The sequence below is a fragment of the Salvelinus fontinalis genome, chromosome 37, assembly GCF_029448725.1.
Source record: "Salvelinus fontinalis isolate EN_2023a chromosome 37, ASM2944872v1, whole genome shotgun sequence".
Taxonomy (NCBI): Eukaryota; Metazoa; Chordata; class Actinopteri; order Salmoniformes; family Salmonidae; genus Salvelinus; species Salvelinus fontinalis.
Window position 1 is genome coordinate 27,708,289 of NC_074701.1, and position 16,004 is coordinate 27,724,292.

At 40.7% G+C, this 16,004-nt stretch overlaps 1 protein-coding gene across 3 annotated transcripts; it reads right to left on the minus strand.

Moving 5' to 3' along the window:
- Positions 1-166: 166 nt before the first annotated feature.
- On the minus strand, positions 167-15,792 carry LOC129836448 (serine/threonine-protein phosphatase 4 regulatory subunit 3-like). Of its 3 annotated transcripts, none has more exons than XM_055902624.1 (16): positions 15,306-15,792; positions 14,317-14,372; positions 14,028-14,126; positions 12,948-13,571; positions 5,748-5,825; positions 5,528-5,644; positions 4,746-4,862; positions 4,346-4,477; positions 4,088-4,190; positions 3,698-3,739; positions 3,452-3,610; positions 3,002-3,171; positions 2,783-2,922; positions 2,395-2,543; positions 2,118-2,308; positions 167-1,946 (listed from the first exon to the last, which is right to left on the minus strand). In XM_055902624.1, the coding sequence occupies exons 1-16, from the start codon at positions 15,445-15,447 to the stop codon at positions 1,848-1,850; spliced, it is 2,418 nt and encodes an 805-aa protein (XP_055758599.1). In that variant the 5' UTR covers positions 15,448-15,792; the 3' UTR covers positions 167-1,847. The 3 variants fall into 3 exon arrangements, with proteins under 3 accessions (XP_055758599.1, XP_055758601.1, XP_055758600.1); XM_055902626.1 differs by having other exon boundaries at positions 2,118-2,227; positions 15,306-15,791; XM_055902625.1 differs by having other exon boundaries at positions 1,857-1,946; positions 2,080-2,308.
- Between the last annotated feature and the right edge of the window lie 212 nt (positions 15,793-16,004).

Below are 16,004 nucleotides of genomic sequence, written 5' to 3' on the forward strand. Positions count from 1 at the left end.
AATTAAGTTTTAAATCTACAAGCATGGGTACCTCAGAGGCAAACCTACTGGATAGACATTTTCAGCACTCAAACCAAATGAAAGTTTACTGTATATAACAAAATGTAATGGTTGTACCATTAACAATTCAGAAAGATTGCAGGTAAAATAAAGCTAGATCCACAACTTTAATGCCAGGGTCACATTTAATCTGAAAACGTATCAACTGTATACAAAATTTTTGAATGGAGATAGTGGTAGTAAATGCACTTTGTACACATTTTTTCAGGGAGAAAACAAACCTCTAGACATTTGAAATGGTTACATTTGGGCATTCACAGCTGCTTTACGTACTCCGACAAATGCTTTCCACCTCTTCCTGACATCTGTCAATAGGAATGTCTATCAGGGATAGGCAATAGATGGGAGTAGGGGCCACCCAAAATCTGAACACACACGAGGGGCCGCAACGGCTCGCAGATCTGCTTACACACATCCATACCCACAGATGCAGTCAGAGTAGGCCCAAGCCCTTTGGGTGCTGAAGCAAAATTGTTGCACCCACCCACCTTGCGGGCAAAACAATTTAGCAGCCCCCCCTTGACAGAGGATTTGAGGTTTTAATTTCATGCTATTCTACACATTTTGTAAAAGGGTGGATGCATTTGCAGTTGATCATCAGATATATTAATGGGGGCACCCGGTAGGTAAGTCAACCATGACCACACGTTTAGATAGCTGGCCTAGACTAATTTACCAATTGCCATCATGGGCTAATTGAGTGACTGTCAGAAGAGAAACTACTGATGCAACAAAATTGCACCTAGTGTATTCTAACCCAACAGTAAATTGAGACCCACACTGTTCAACAACAACAAACATGGGGGTGAGGGGGCATCCCATGTCTATATAAATGGCAGTAGCTGGTCTAGCCACCACTGCTGCAATTTAGGATTGAAATATGTTCTGACCCACGGGAAGTGTGCTAGCAACAAAATCAACTCAACCCATCAGGAGTACTGAACTGGATCACCGGTAGTATGTACCACTGAGAAGGGTTGGTGTTCTTTTAAAACAAGATACACATACCTGCTGGAAAATAGACTTCTGAACAAAGACATCTGGTACCTCCGTTGAAAGGGAGCCACAGTGAGTCAAAGCCACTGAATATACAATCTTCAGACATTCTCAGTGGGCTGCAAAAATGACTTTACTGCAGTTTAATACCAGCATTGCAACTCTTGCTTTCTACAATGAATTTAATTAAGGGTGAACAATGATCCCACCATATGTGCAGCAAAAAAATTAAAATACACTGGCAGGTATAGCTCTCCCCTTTTAAAATCACCTAAGGGGCATATGATGATGAAAAAAAAGAAACTGTACAGTACTTTTAAACTCATGAATACAGGAGTCCTGACTAGTTGTGTGTGAGCCTCGGCAATGCAGCCCCAGCTTCAACAGTTGAGTCCTGCTCCTCAGAACTAAGAAACTTTTGTTTTCTGTAGGTTCGTTTTTTTGTTTGTTACTTACCCCCTCTTTTTGCCTAGTTCCCTCCACCCAACCCAAAGGAACAGTTCTGTAGGGTCAGCCAATCAAGCTTCCATTACTAAACGGCTAGTCCTGCTAGCCTGACTGGCTCTCCCATTAGCACCTGCTCCCCCTTCTGTAGAGCGGCTGAGGTTTGGGTTAAGTGCTGCGTCCCTGCTGGACCAACAGGGAAACCTTGGCACTGTTCAACCTCTCTGGTCCACAGGCCAGATATGGGGACGTAGGAGCAGGGGGGCAGGGTAGGAAGGCGGGAGTGGTCTCTGTCCAGTGGACTGTGACTGTGGCACAGCTGACCAAGACCAAACAATTTCACTGGCTTAGGAGCCCAGGCGGGGACGTTTCCGTGGCGACTGCTCTTCGTCTTCTTCATCCTCGTCTTCGTCGTCAGGGTAGTCTACAAGGCCAACCATCGCAGTCTGTCAACGAGAACACAGGTCACATTAGAACTCAAGTGACTCAACCCTGGGTGTGATAATTTTTACTACTGGGGTGGCAGGCAAATGGGGCTTTTTACTACAGATTGACAGGTAGAAAGAGGATATGGCTCACCTTCGCAATTAGAATGGCAGTTGACAGGGAAAGCTCACCTTGACTACCAGGGTGCCGGGTGGCGCGTCCGACTTGGCTGGGGAGCCATTGGGACTGGCTGAGGCGGCGTGCGAGGCAGCTGGCTTGCCGTTGGCACCGTTGGCAGCCCCTGCAGAATGAGAGAAGGTAAACTTAAAGCTGCCAGTTGGGGTCTGCTTTGGGAAGTTCTCTTTGTCGTCACTCTCTTTAACTGCAAAGAGATGGAAATACATATTGTGAACATACCATTCCACAAGTTGTGGGGTTGTACACACTGAGCAGAGTGGCGGCACTTACCTTTTTTCGTTTCCATATACTTTCCGTAGCTCTCTGGGAACTCTTCCTCTGGCCTGCTTTTCTCAACAGCCTCTCCATCATCATCATCCTCATCTTCATGGAACCACATTTCCTCATCCTCGTCCAGCGTTCGGGCATCCCTACGATATCTGCTTGGATACAGTAAAGACAAATTTTAACAGGCTTTATATAAATAACAAAAATATAAGTTACTTGACAATGCAACATTGCTTTAAAAGCATTGCATTTAAAACACTGCTTAAGTTACTTTGCTCAACACAAACCAATTTATATGCCAAGTTATCCTCTTTGGCTGAACCAAACAAATCAAATCCCCTCTAACGCCATTCCAGTTGTCCATGTCTGTGGGAGATGACGAAACACTGACCTGTTGAGTCTCAGGGTCTGTCGGTCCTTCTCCTGCTCATATCTGCCCTTCAGGCCCTTGAACGTCTGGACGTATTCAATGGATTCAAGTGCTTTGTAGTAGTTGTCTATGATGTGTGCTATCAGGGACTTGACATCCTCCTGTAGAGATAGGTGTCATGAGAGTGTGTGCATGTGGTAAAATGGTAACCAGACATGTTAAGGGTGAATGTGGGCTTACAACTTTGATGAACTCAAAGAGTTCGATGATGGCTGAGTTTAGGAGGTTGTATCTAGTGCCATTGTCCAGCAGAGTGTTGATGACTGGCTCAAACAGGTTCCCTTTGATAATATAGCGGTTGTAGTACTCATCTTTCTGCCCAATTATCCTCCTCATGAAGCGCAGAGCACCTGTTAAAGACAAAATCAATACAATCACCACTTTGAAAAGAGGCTGAGGAAACTCCATACCGGCAATTAATTGCAGTACATTTTAGGTTGTGGATTTATCAATGGATTATACCCAGGAGCCAAGGGTCCAAAGGTCTGGGTTCTAGCTTGATGTGCTTCATTAATCAAATCATGAAAAAACAAATTCACTCTACTGACGCACAATGTTTTCATGTCAACGCTTGGTGCTCCCCATATTCTAGAACCCATGTCCCTCTGTAGTGTTTCCCCGGTGACTCACACAGCGCCAGGAAGGTGTGTTTAGAGTTCATTAGCACCAGGATTCGTCGGAGCAGGTCCTTGTTCATGATGTATGTCTTTATGTGGTACGTGTGGTGCTCAACACAGAATGTCAGCAGCTCCAGAATCAAAGCCAGGAGTTGAGCTGTCTGGAAATTATCTGGAAGACAGCGGCATGCATTTACAATAGGAAGAGACACTCTTAGTCAAATGAGAATTATGATTGTGATAATGTATGGTTAAATACCAGGACACACTGGGTTGATCTTGGTGGACCCCTCTTCCAGAGCTGAGAGACATAAAAACAATGAATATCAGTCATACAAACGGAAAAGGTAAATGTAAACAGATCCAAACCAAGACATCTAGGCCTGCACACCAAAAAGATATGCACCTAAACACACCAAATTCTACAAATAACCAGAGTCCATACACACAATGCATATATTATCAGTGCTATCCGGGATCCTTGGGACGTCCCTAACCTAAACCCTAACCATAACCATAACCCTAACCATTTAATGTAAACTTCAATGAGGTAGGGACGTCCCAACGATTCCGGATAGCACGGACCATGCATGATGCATAGATCTATAATCACGCGACTTAAAATACAAAAAATCGTCCCCCTCCTCACCTTTAGACTTCTTCTCGTCTACAGTGTTGGCCAATAGAGGGGCTGTTAGGACCTGCATGCAGTACTTGTAGAAGAAGCTGAGGAACTCGGTCTTCTCTGTTTTCTGACGGGATTCAAAGTAAAAGCTTTCATTCATCTTTAATGTAATGAAAGTATCATACAACTAATGAGGTATAGCTAGCTGTTCTGTTTTCTTGCATAATAATCATTACTCCCAGTGTTGTGACAGAGTGCGTGTGTATTTGGACATGGTCTTACATTGGTGGGCGTCAGCATGTTCTCTGGGTCAATCAGTGTCCGTAGGAGCCCCATCAGCTGCACAGCACCCCCCAGCTCAGGGTCCGAGTCACAGATCATCTGCTTTATCACCACGTTGATCAGCAGCACATCCTAATGAACATACAGAGGGGAACTGAGTAGCGTCAAGTACAGGAAACCTAGAACACCCTAGAGAATTCAGACTCATCTCATCTAAATGCTCAGAAAAGGTATGCTTGGGTTAACAGTAAACACCTACTATAAGAAACAGTTCAATGGTTAAATAATCATGCCTTCTCATTTACATAATCACATCTCCATATGGCACCTACATGTGTCAGAGAAATTTGAGAAATTGGCCCACTAGTATCACGTAGGGCTAGCTATATGATATACTTACATCATCGGTCTGCTGTGGCTCCTGCATAACAAACTCTCGGACCATGGAGGGGCTGAACTCCACCAGGTATGAGAATATGTCTGTGGCTGCAGCCCTCACTTGCAGGTCGTCCATCCCCTGTGGAGATGGTGAGACACACTAGTCACACACTGGGTACACACAGTGAGCTCAAACTAATAGCGCATTCAGCTCCATCCACGTGTTTCTTTAGGGGCTCAGGAGTCTTGGTGTAATCTGGACTGACTTTTTAGACCTTTATAAATTCAGGATTTAAAGCATTCTTCAGGATTTAGGCAATGAATCCCTTTATCTACATCCCCAGTCAGATGAACTCACAGATACAATTTTTTTTCTATGCATCCAGTATGAAGGATGTTAGATGTAGTTTTGCGAGCCAAAGCTAACTAGCTGTAGCGCAATGACTCAAAGTCTATGTAATCTACTAGCATGCTAGCGGTTACCATAGACTTCCAATCATAGCAATAACGCTAGTTAGCAACTCCCATCAAATTGTACGGAGGTAGACAAAAATGGTAGCTTTGGGGAAGTAGATAAAGAGCTTTATACCCAAATCCTGAAGCATCCCTTTAAGAGACATACTCTGGTACATTTAAATTCATTCCACTTATTTTGAAATGTTCTGGCAAGATGCAGCCCTTGAAGTTGAGATGAGATTTCACATTCAAGTGATTGAGAGAATGTTGCCACATCAAACACACAACCAAATGTCCAGGGTAAATACGCAAAAATACATTTAAAATGTACATAGTAACCATTCATACCATGACTATTTCAAGAGCAGGAAGAATGCCTAGATTCGCCAGAGTCTTGAAGAAAGCATCTCTATTTTGCGGTTGCAAGGTTTGTGAAAAAGCACAAAATTCTTTGAAGAAGTTCACCTGTGAAGAGGAAGGAAAAAAACAGGACAGTACTGAAACATTCATGACATGAAAGCTGAGTATTTGTATACTTTTAATAAATAGAGTTAATCGTTAAACTTACTAGTTCCCTCCTTTTACCGTCCTCTGTGGCTTCATCCGTTAGCTGTGCAAAGACTTCAGTGAGGAACTTCTCATCCTCCTGTAGTGTAAGGCAGGGATATAAAGTTAACATACTCAACTGCATCTCAGATCTCAGTGGCCTGCAGAGGTTTTGTGGTGAGAGGTCATGTTAAAAAGCACTAGGCCTGAAACCAAATTTATTACAGGGGTCAATAGACATGGCCATGTCCCTCTTGAGCTTCTGAACGTGTATAATTATACTGCCAAGGGAAGTTTAAAAAAATGTTTTAAATCATGCCACAACCTTATCATTGTTACCAATGTAAGATCCAAGACATTCAGGGCCTACTGGTATGTTGGCTTCACAGATTCCCTTCTTAAATTGAAGATTACCCATCAACTACAAACCTGTTCATTAATATCAGAGCCAAAGACAAACAGTTTGATCTAGAACTAATCCCTAGAGAAGTAACAAGCATTGATTTACAATACTGAAGACAACAAAGTGGCATGTGTATTTTATCACATTTCATATGACATTCTATTTATGTAAAATAAAAGACATTGATAAGTAGGGATGCACAATATAAAAAAAATAGAATCGGTAAGTATATCGGAATCGGTCGATATTAGCTAAAAATGCCAACATCAGCCCGATGTCCAGTTTAACGCCAACGTGCAAAACCGATGTCAAAGCTGACTTGCATATCTATAAACGTAGGTAGATGACGCCACGAGAAATATAGCACTAAACATGCAACACAGCATTCCTAACCTAGCTCACAATGTCTGCTGTGTGGATCGAGCAGTCAATTGGAAGAGTAAGATATTTTCAGTGAGACAACTCTAAGGCAAAACCATTAACTTCTTATGGCTGGGGGCAGTATTGAGTAGCTTGGATGAATAAGGTGCCCAGAGTAAACTGCCTGCTACTCAGGCCCAGAAGCTAAGATATGCATATTATTAGTAGATTTGGATAGAAAACCCTCTGAAATTTCTAAAACTGTTTGAATGATGTATGTGAGTATAACAGAACTCATATTGCAGGCAAAATCCCGAGAAAAAAATCCAACCAGGAAGTGGGAAATCTGAGGTTTGTAGGTTTTCAAGTCTTTGCCTATCCAATATACATTGTCTATGTGGTCATATTGCACTTCCTAAGGATCCCACTAGATGTCAACAGTCTTTAGAACCTTGTTTCAGGCTTCTACTGTGAATGAGAGAATAAGAGCTGATTGAGTATGAGGTCTAGCAGAATGCCATGAGCTCAGTCACGCACGCTGCATTACATTTTTCTTTCTAAAGACAAAGGAAATCTCCGGTTGAAACATTGAAGATTTATGTGAAAAACATCCTAAAGATTGATACTATATATTGTTTGACATGTTTCTACGAACTGTAATGGAACTTTGTGACTGTCTGGCCTGCGCCTCATGAAATTGGATTTGTGAACTAAACGCACAAACAAAAAGAAGGTATTTGGACAAATGATGGACTTTATCGAACAAAACAAACATTTATTGTGGAACTGGGATTCCTGGGAGTGCATTCGGATTAAGATCAAAGGTAAGTGAATATTTTTAATGCTATTTCTGACTTCTGTTGACTCCACAACATAGAGGGTATCTGTATGGCTTGTTTTGGTCTCTGAGCGCTGTACTCAAGATTATTGCATGGTGTGCTTTTTCCGTAAAGCTTTTTTAAAATCTGACACAGCGGTTGCATTAAAGAGAAGTTTATCTAAAGTTCCGTGCATAACACTTGTATCTTTTATCAATGTTTATTATGAGTATTTCTGTACATAACGTGACATTGTAAACTGAGATTTTTGGATATAAATATGAACTTTATTTAACAAAACATACATGTATTGTGTAACATGAAGTCCTATGAGTGTCATCTGATGAAGATCAAAGGTCAGTGATTAATTTTCTATATTTCTGCTTTTTGTGACTCCTTTCTTTGGCTGGAAAAATGGCTGTGTTTTTCTGTGACTAGGTACTGACCTAACATAATCGCATGGTATGCTTTCGTCGTAAAGCCTTTTTGAAGTCGGACACTGTGGTGGGATTAACAACAAGTTTCTTTAAAATGGTGTATAATACTTGTATGTTTAAAGAATTTTAATTATGAGATTTGTTTGAATTTGGCGCCCTGCACTTTCACTGGCTGTTGTCATATCGATTCCGTTAACGGGATTTCAGCCGCAAGAAGTTATTAAAGCCAAGATAATGGAATTCATTGCCCTTGACAATCAACCGTTCTCTGTCTTGGGTGATGTTAGCTTTCGCCGACTGGTCGAGCTCCGGTACACACTACCAAGTAAGCGCTATTTTTCAGATTTTGCCCTATCGGAGTTAGGGTTGTTGAAACTCACATCCATGAGCAACTGCTATTTGCTTCACAACTGACATTTGGACCAGCGACGTCAGCCCCATGAGCATTGAGTCAGACAGCACAGTGGGTCGATGAGGATTTCGTACTGAGGAAAGCCGTATTGCTGGTTCTCATTCCGCTGCTGCCATTTCAATGGCATTTGAGAACATGAACACTCTTAGCTCCATTCGAACAACTGACTCGAAATAAGTTCAACTGCATCCGCAGCAGACGTGATACCCTGTCATGGCATTGAAACACCTTCACAACAAAAACGCCAACACAGACCGTCAGGTTAATTTGGAAAAGTAATCTAGTAGAGGCTGTGAACAATTGAGTCGGTGGCATTCTTTCTGAGCCTCTACTGTGGCCATGCTCAATGCTAGGTACAAGGACCGCTATTTCGATGCAGACAAGAAAAAGGGTTTACATGAAATGTTAGACACAGCTGGACAAGACGGAAACGGACACAGTGACAGTGCGCACCGAGGAAGAAAGGCAACGGATAGACAGAGCTGAAACTTCACTGTTGACATGTGTGATGAAATGGTTGAGACTGAACAAATGAACAATGAAACAGCACAGCAAGTAAGCGAAAGAAATAGGTTTTGATTATGTTTTACTGGTAAATGGGGACATACGTAAATGCTAACAAAATAACTTTTGTCAGTGTGTGTGTTTCAACTATTTAACTGTACTAGAATGCTTAAAAGGGAGCAAATGTTTTAAATAAATTTTGGCATCGACTTTTTTGGCAAGGAAAATGTTGGCCAAGAATGTAATATCAGTGCATCCCTATTCATAAAGTTGATCCATTCTAGGTTGTTTACAACAGCAGAATATCACATACATGTACAGATTACAATTTATCTTCAGATCTACAGATGGGGCAAATTTCACAAGAAAATAAAAGCACCAAGAGACACTCAGTCACAATATTGTTGGTTTCATTCAATGGTTTCTTTATTTTTACTATTTTCTACATTGTAGAATAATAGTGAAGACATAAACTATGAAACCACACACATGGAATCATGTATTAACCAAAAAAAAGTATTAAATCAAAATAGAATCTTCAAAGTTACCACCCTTTGCATTCTCTCAACCAGCTTTAAGCTAATCACCTGATGAGTCCAAATTTGAGATTTTTGGTTCCAAACGCTGTGTCTTTGAGACACAGAATAGGTGAACATATGATCTCTGCATGTGTGGTTCCCACCGTGAAGCATGGCGGTGGTGGTGTGATGGTGCTTTGCTAGTGACACTGATTTATTCAGAATTCAAGGCACACTTAACCAGCATGGCTACCACAGAATTCTGCAGTGATACACCATCCCATCATGATGGGTGATGGAATGCAACTTCAGATGACCTGACCGCCACAATCACCCAAACTCAAACCAATTGAGATGGTTAGGGATGAGTTGGACCGCAGAGTGAAGGAAAAGCAGCCAACAAGTAGGAACTCCTTTAACTTTTTAGGAATAGGGGGCAGCATTTTCACTTTGGATGAATAGCGTGCCCAGAGTGAACTGCCTCCTACTCTGTCCCAGATGCTAATATATGCATATTATTATTATTGGATATAAAACACTGAAGTTTCTAAAACTGTTTGAATGATGTCTGTGAGTATAACAGAAGTGAGAATTCTGAGGCTGGTTGATTTAACTCATCCCCTATTGAAATCCCAGTGGGATATGGATCTGTTTGCACTTCCTACGCCTTCCACTAGATGTCAACAGTCTGTAGACTGTTGAATGAAGCTTCTGTGATGTTAAGCCAGATGGGAGCTGTTTGAGTCAGTGGTCTGGCAGAGTGCCAGGTCCTGGTCACGCGCATTCCACATGATATCGACTTGCGTTCCATTACTTCTATACACACAAAGGAATTCTTCGGTTGGAACGTTATTGAATATGTATGATAACATCCTAAACATTGATTCTCTACTCACTTTAACAAGTTTATTTGACCTGTAATATAACTTTTTGAAGTTTTCGTCCGACGTTCGCCTGGATCTGCGCGAGCGTTTGGATATGTGTACTAAACGTGCTAACGAAAGTAGCTACTTGGACATAAATAATGGACATTATCGAACAAAACAACAATTTATTGTGGAACTAGGATTCCTGGGAGTGCATTCTGATGAAGATCATCAAAGGGAATATTTATGATGTAATTTCGTATTTCTATTGACTCCAACATGGCGGAGAAATGTTACTTCTATCTGAGCGCCGTCTCAGATTATTGCATGGTGTGCTTCTTCCGTAAAGTTTTTGAAATCTGACACAGCGGCTGCATTAAGAACGAGTGTATCTTTAATTCTATGTAAAACATGTATCTTTCATCAAAGTTAACGATGAGTATTTATGTTATTTGATGTGGCTCTCTGCAATTTCTCCAGATATTTTGGAGGCATTTCTGAACATGGCGCCAATGTAAACTGAGATTTTTGGATATAAATATGCATATTATCTAACAAAACATACATGTATTGTGTAACATGATGTCCTATGAGTGTCACCTGATGAAGATCAAAGGTTAGTGATTAATTGTATCTCTATTTCTGCTTATTGTGATTCCTCTCTTTGGCTGGGAAAATGGCTGTGTGTTTTTTGGACTTGGCGGTGATCTAACATAATCATATGTATTGTGTAACATGATGTCCTATGAGTGTCACCTGATGAAGATCAAAGGTTAGTGATTAATTGTATCTCTATTTCTGCTTATTGTGATTCCTCTCTTTGGCTGGGAAAATGGCTGTGTGTTTTTTGGACTTGGCGGTGATCTAACATAATCATATGTTGTGTTTTCGCTGTAAAACATTTATTTTTATTTTTAAATCGGACATGATGGGTAGATGAACAAGATGTTTATCTTTCATTTGCTGTACTGGATTTGTTAATGTGTGAAAGTTACATATTTCAAAAAAATATTTTTGAATTTCCCACGCTGCCTTTTCAGCGGAATGTTGTCAGGGGTTCCGCTAGCGGAACGTGTGTCCTAGAAAGGTTAACCTTACTAGGGTATGTGGGACGCTAGCATCCCACCTGGCCAACGTCCATTGAAATTGCAGTGCGCCAAATTCAAATACAGAAATACTCATTATAAAATTTCAGAAAACAAGTATTTTACATAGGTTTAAAGATTAACTTCTTGTGAATCCAACCACGGTGTCAGATTTCAAAAAGGCTTTACGCCGAAAGCATACCGTACGATTATTTGAGAACGTCGCCCAGCAGACAAATCATTACAAACAGTAACCAGCCAAGTAGAGGTGTTACACAAGTCAGAAATAGAGATAAAATGAATCACTTACCTTTGATGATCTTCATATGATTGCACTCAGAAGACATTCATTTACTAATGTTTGTTTTGTTCGATAAAGTCTCTCTTTATATCCAAAAACCTCTGTTTTGTTCGCGTGTTTTCTTCAGTAATCCACAGGCTCAAACGCAATCACAACAGGCAGACAAAATTCAAATTGTATCCGTAAAGTTCATAGAAACATGTCAAACGATGTTTATATTCAATCCTCAGGTTGTTTTTAGCCTAAATAATTGATAATATTTCAACCGGACAATAACGTCGTCAATATAAAAGGTAAAAAAGAAAGGCACTCTCGGTCGTGCGCATGAAAAAGCTGTGACACTGCAGGGTCCACTCATTCAGACTGCTCTTACTCCCTCATTTTTCAGAATACAAGCCTGAAACCATTTCTAAAGACTGTTGACATCTAGTGGAAGGCATAGGAACTGCAATTTGAGTCCTAAGTCAATGGATACTGTAATGGCATTGAATAGAAACTACAAAAAGAAAATCCTACTTCCTGGATGGATTTCTCTCAGGTTTTTGCCTGCCAAATCAGTTCTGTTATACTCAGACACTATTTTAACAGTTTTGGAAACTTTATAGTGTTTTCTATCCAAATCATATGCATATGCTATCTTCTGGGACGGAGTAGCAAGCAGTTTAATTTGGGCACACTTCATCCAAAATTCCAAATGCTTCCCCCTACCCTAGAGAAGTTAAGACTGTTGGAAAAGCATTCCTCATGAAGCTGGTTGAGAAAATGCCAAGAGTGTGCAAAGCTGTCATCAAGGCAAAGGGTGGCTACATTTTTTGGAATCTAAAATGTTTTGATTTGTTTAACTTTTTTGGGGTTACTACATTATTTCATAGTTTTGATGTCTTCACTTATTCTACAATGTAGAAAATAGTAAAAAATAAAGAAAAACCCTTGAATAAGTAGGTGTGCCCAAACTTTTGACTGGTACGGTGTATATAAGGAGCACCTAACTTAACAAGACTCGCACTACATCATGGTTGTTGTAAGATCTTTCAGATACAAAGACCCAACTGATTAGAATAATTTACCAATAGAAAACAGGGCATTAAAATCTGTGATTTTAAAGCCCCTTTTCAAATGTTAAGGACAAACCGTTTGTGTTATTAACTAATAGAAACATCACCATGTGAAGATATTTGTAAATCTGTATGTATATAATATAGGTACTTAGTTTATTAGTTGTATTAGTAGCTGGAGTTTATTAGTTATATTAGTATTTGGATTAGTTGTAGTAGTAGTAGTTGTACAACAATGTTTCTATGCTGTTAGTGTACTTTTTTAAATGTTGTATTATTATTTCACTTATTATTAGACAGTTGCCATATCCTTGTTACTATGTATGTTATTATTTTTTTGGGACACTCAAATGAGATGTGCTTCTCGAGATTTCATCCTGCAAAATGTGAAATAAATAAGACTTACATTTCTAGTTAAAAATGGCAAAATCTTGTTTGGCACTGTTGGTTTGCAGTGACTCACCTGCAGCATGCTGACTATCTCCACCTTGTTGAAGAAAATGAAGGATGTGAGGGTGGAAAGGAAGTTCTCCTCGAAGACAGAAGGAGTGGGAAGGATGATGTCCTGGATGTACTGCACACGGTACGTCTGGTGGATCTTCTGCCGCAGCTCTGAGTCCGTGATTGGGATCACCTCCTTGAACTTGGCCGTCTTGGTGAGGAACTCACGGTGCCTTTTGGGCTGCACCAGCGCCGGGTCGTACTCCAGGCAGCCCACCACGTCCATGATGCAGTCGTCTGAGAACATGACCTCGAACAGAGCCGCCTTGTTGAGAAAAAGCACGCCACGCACAATCTCATACAGATGATGTAGGCCCTCCCGGTTGTCCAGGTCTTCACACACCTGGAAGAGCTGCAGTAGCTTCTTCATGTAATCTTCGCTCATAAGGGCTAGGGCCAGTTTCTCCCGGCGGATGGGCGAGGACAGGACAGAAGTCACAAGGTCAGCGATCTCCTCCAGCCGGGCTAGCTCGCATGGAGGCAGCTCCACCAGGTGGCTGGTCTCTGGCATCTCCTCGAAGCGCTCCTCCTCAGACTCATCGATGGGGTCCTGGGTGATCTCCAGCGCAGGGTCTTTTCCCTGCACCTGGGGTGGAAATTAGACACAGGCCAAAGGTAAGAACAACAGAGAAGATCTCTAGTCCCCCATTGCAAAGGACAAACTTCTATAACATGATATTCTATCATTTATTATTATTAAATACTACTGGCTTAGTCTTATATGGGCATATATGGAAAAAATATGTTTACTGGCCCCTAAAGAAGCAGCAGTGACCTACTATGCACGTACATGGTTATTCATAGTATTGGGGGCTGGAGCTTCAAAAAACAAGCAAATATGGCACAATCAATTGCTCCAGACAAGGCATGTTTATAATTGTGTGTATATGTCACCAACAGTTGTGACATGATATATAAATGTTGTTGCTGCAGTAAAAAAATTATGCTTTCTGGTGCCATAAAATGACTATAAATAGCATAGTAGTACTCATAAACCTTACACTGACTTACACAACCATATAGAGTAAACACGGTACAATACCTGACAAATCTTTTCCCAGATTTCATCACAGCCAGCTTTTTCCTGAAAACTCAGAGCCAGATCATAGTTCTCTGCTTCAGACCACACGATCAGAGTATCCTGAGCGGGGAAAGACAGTTCTCATGATCAAGTTCAGACAATTCTATTTTCAAATTAACCACAACTGTACACATTCACAATTATTTAGATATATAGGCTACTTTTATAAATGCACCTTCCCCAGAGCAAATAAAACACGGAATGTACACTGAAGATACACAGCAGGCCTCGATAGAGGCAGAATACTTACTTGTTGTTTTTGATATGCAGTATTTGGGCTGATTTTAGACTCCAGAAGAAGTGAGCCTAAAAGACATGAGGACATTTAGTTAGCTAACCACTACCATACTGAAATAATGATTTGCTGTCTAAATGTTCCCAACTATATAATAAACAACTGAATAATTAATTAACATGGTGTGAAAGAATGTTCGTCAAATAAGCCTTCAACATCAACAACAAGATGGCTGTTGTAACTGACGATACTGCTGAAACCTGAACACTTTTACGGACAAACTGTGCATGTAAACAAAGACAACACCACATAAATTAGTTGACAATTTGTTTTGGGCTGGCCAACAACTATCCCTTTATTTACTACTGAGTTAGCCAAGTGAGTTTACTAGTAACGTTACCTAGTCAACGTTAAACTAGCAAGCTGTGCAACAATTATTTGACCAGGTTGCTAGTTGGCTGGCTAGCTCGTAATCTAACTAGTTGGATACACTACTTACTGAACCAACGTTCATTAACAAGTTAACTAGTTCGTTAATTATATAACCGTAAGTATTGAAACGGAAAGAGTTTCAAAGGAAGTCAGTTCAACCACATTTATATTGCAAACACTGGCTAGCTAACGTTATATCGATAATTAAAACAAATCAGTTATCTTCAAGTCCAATCACCCATACGGTTACAAGTAAACGTAAAACATAAGCTACATAACGTTAATTAGACAGTATTAGTAATAGTGATTTATCTAACTACAGTAGTTGGCTAGAATAACTCATACACGTCGACATCAGCAGTTACGTTTGTAGCTAGTGAGCTAATAACAATTGATTGCCAACTGATCTAGCTAACTAGTTGGTTAGTTAGGTGATCGTTCGCAAACTAGCTAGCGATGTGGAATTGTTGAATGGGAGGCCTGTGCTTGCTACCAGCTAGCTGGCTAACTACGAACAAAACAAACGTGACGAGCCATCGTCTACTAATAAGATATGCTAGTTAGCAACTCACCGTCGGATTCGGCCCGAACTAATAATGATATTCCCTTCAGTCGTTCGACAAAGGTAGACGAGACATGTCCTGTGCCCCTGTCGTCCCACTGTCGGTCTTCATTCAGCGTGTATACTTTCACACGCCGCCGAGTATCCGACATAGTTATCTTGAGGAAAAACTAACGCGTTAGCAAGTCAACACTAACGTTAGTTCACCCTATCTTTAAAATAGTTGCCTAGCTATGTTCTTATCCCCGAGCTTCAAACGTGTTTCTACCCGCATGTCCCAGACATACATCTGGGTATGATTTACAATAACGTGCTAATTAATGAACATATTACGTGGTTGATTATTTTTTGTACCCGCAAAAAGCAGGATATCTATCGAACTGTAAAATTCACCGTTGAAAACAACTACGACGGCCTCTTCACTATCGTCCACAGACCGCCATCTTGTAATCCGATCTTTTTCTTCCCCTACGTCAATCAAACAGTTACCGCCGCGGGGTCTCCTCTGAGGGGCTACGGAAACCAGTACTATGGCGTTAATATCGAAACTATTACAGCATTGGTGGGATATAGACCTGTCAGTCTCTGCTTACAATATAGGAAAAAGAATGCTGTTGATTTAAATTTAAACAGCAAACTAAATATTGTAGCACTAACAATGAGTATGTAGAATATTGGAATATGGCATGAGCAGTCACAGGTTCAAGTC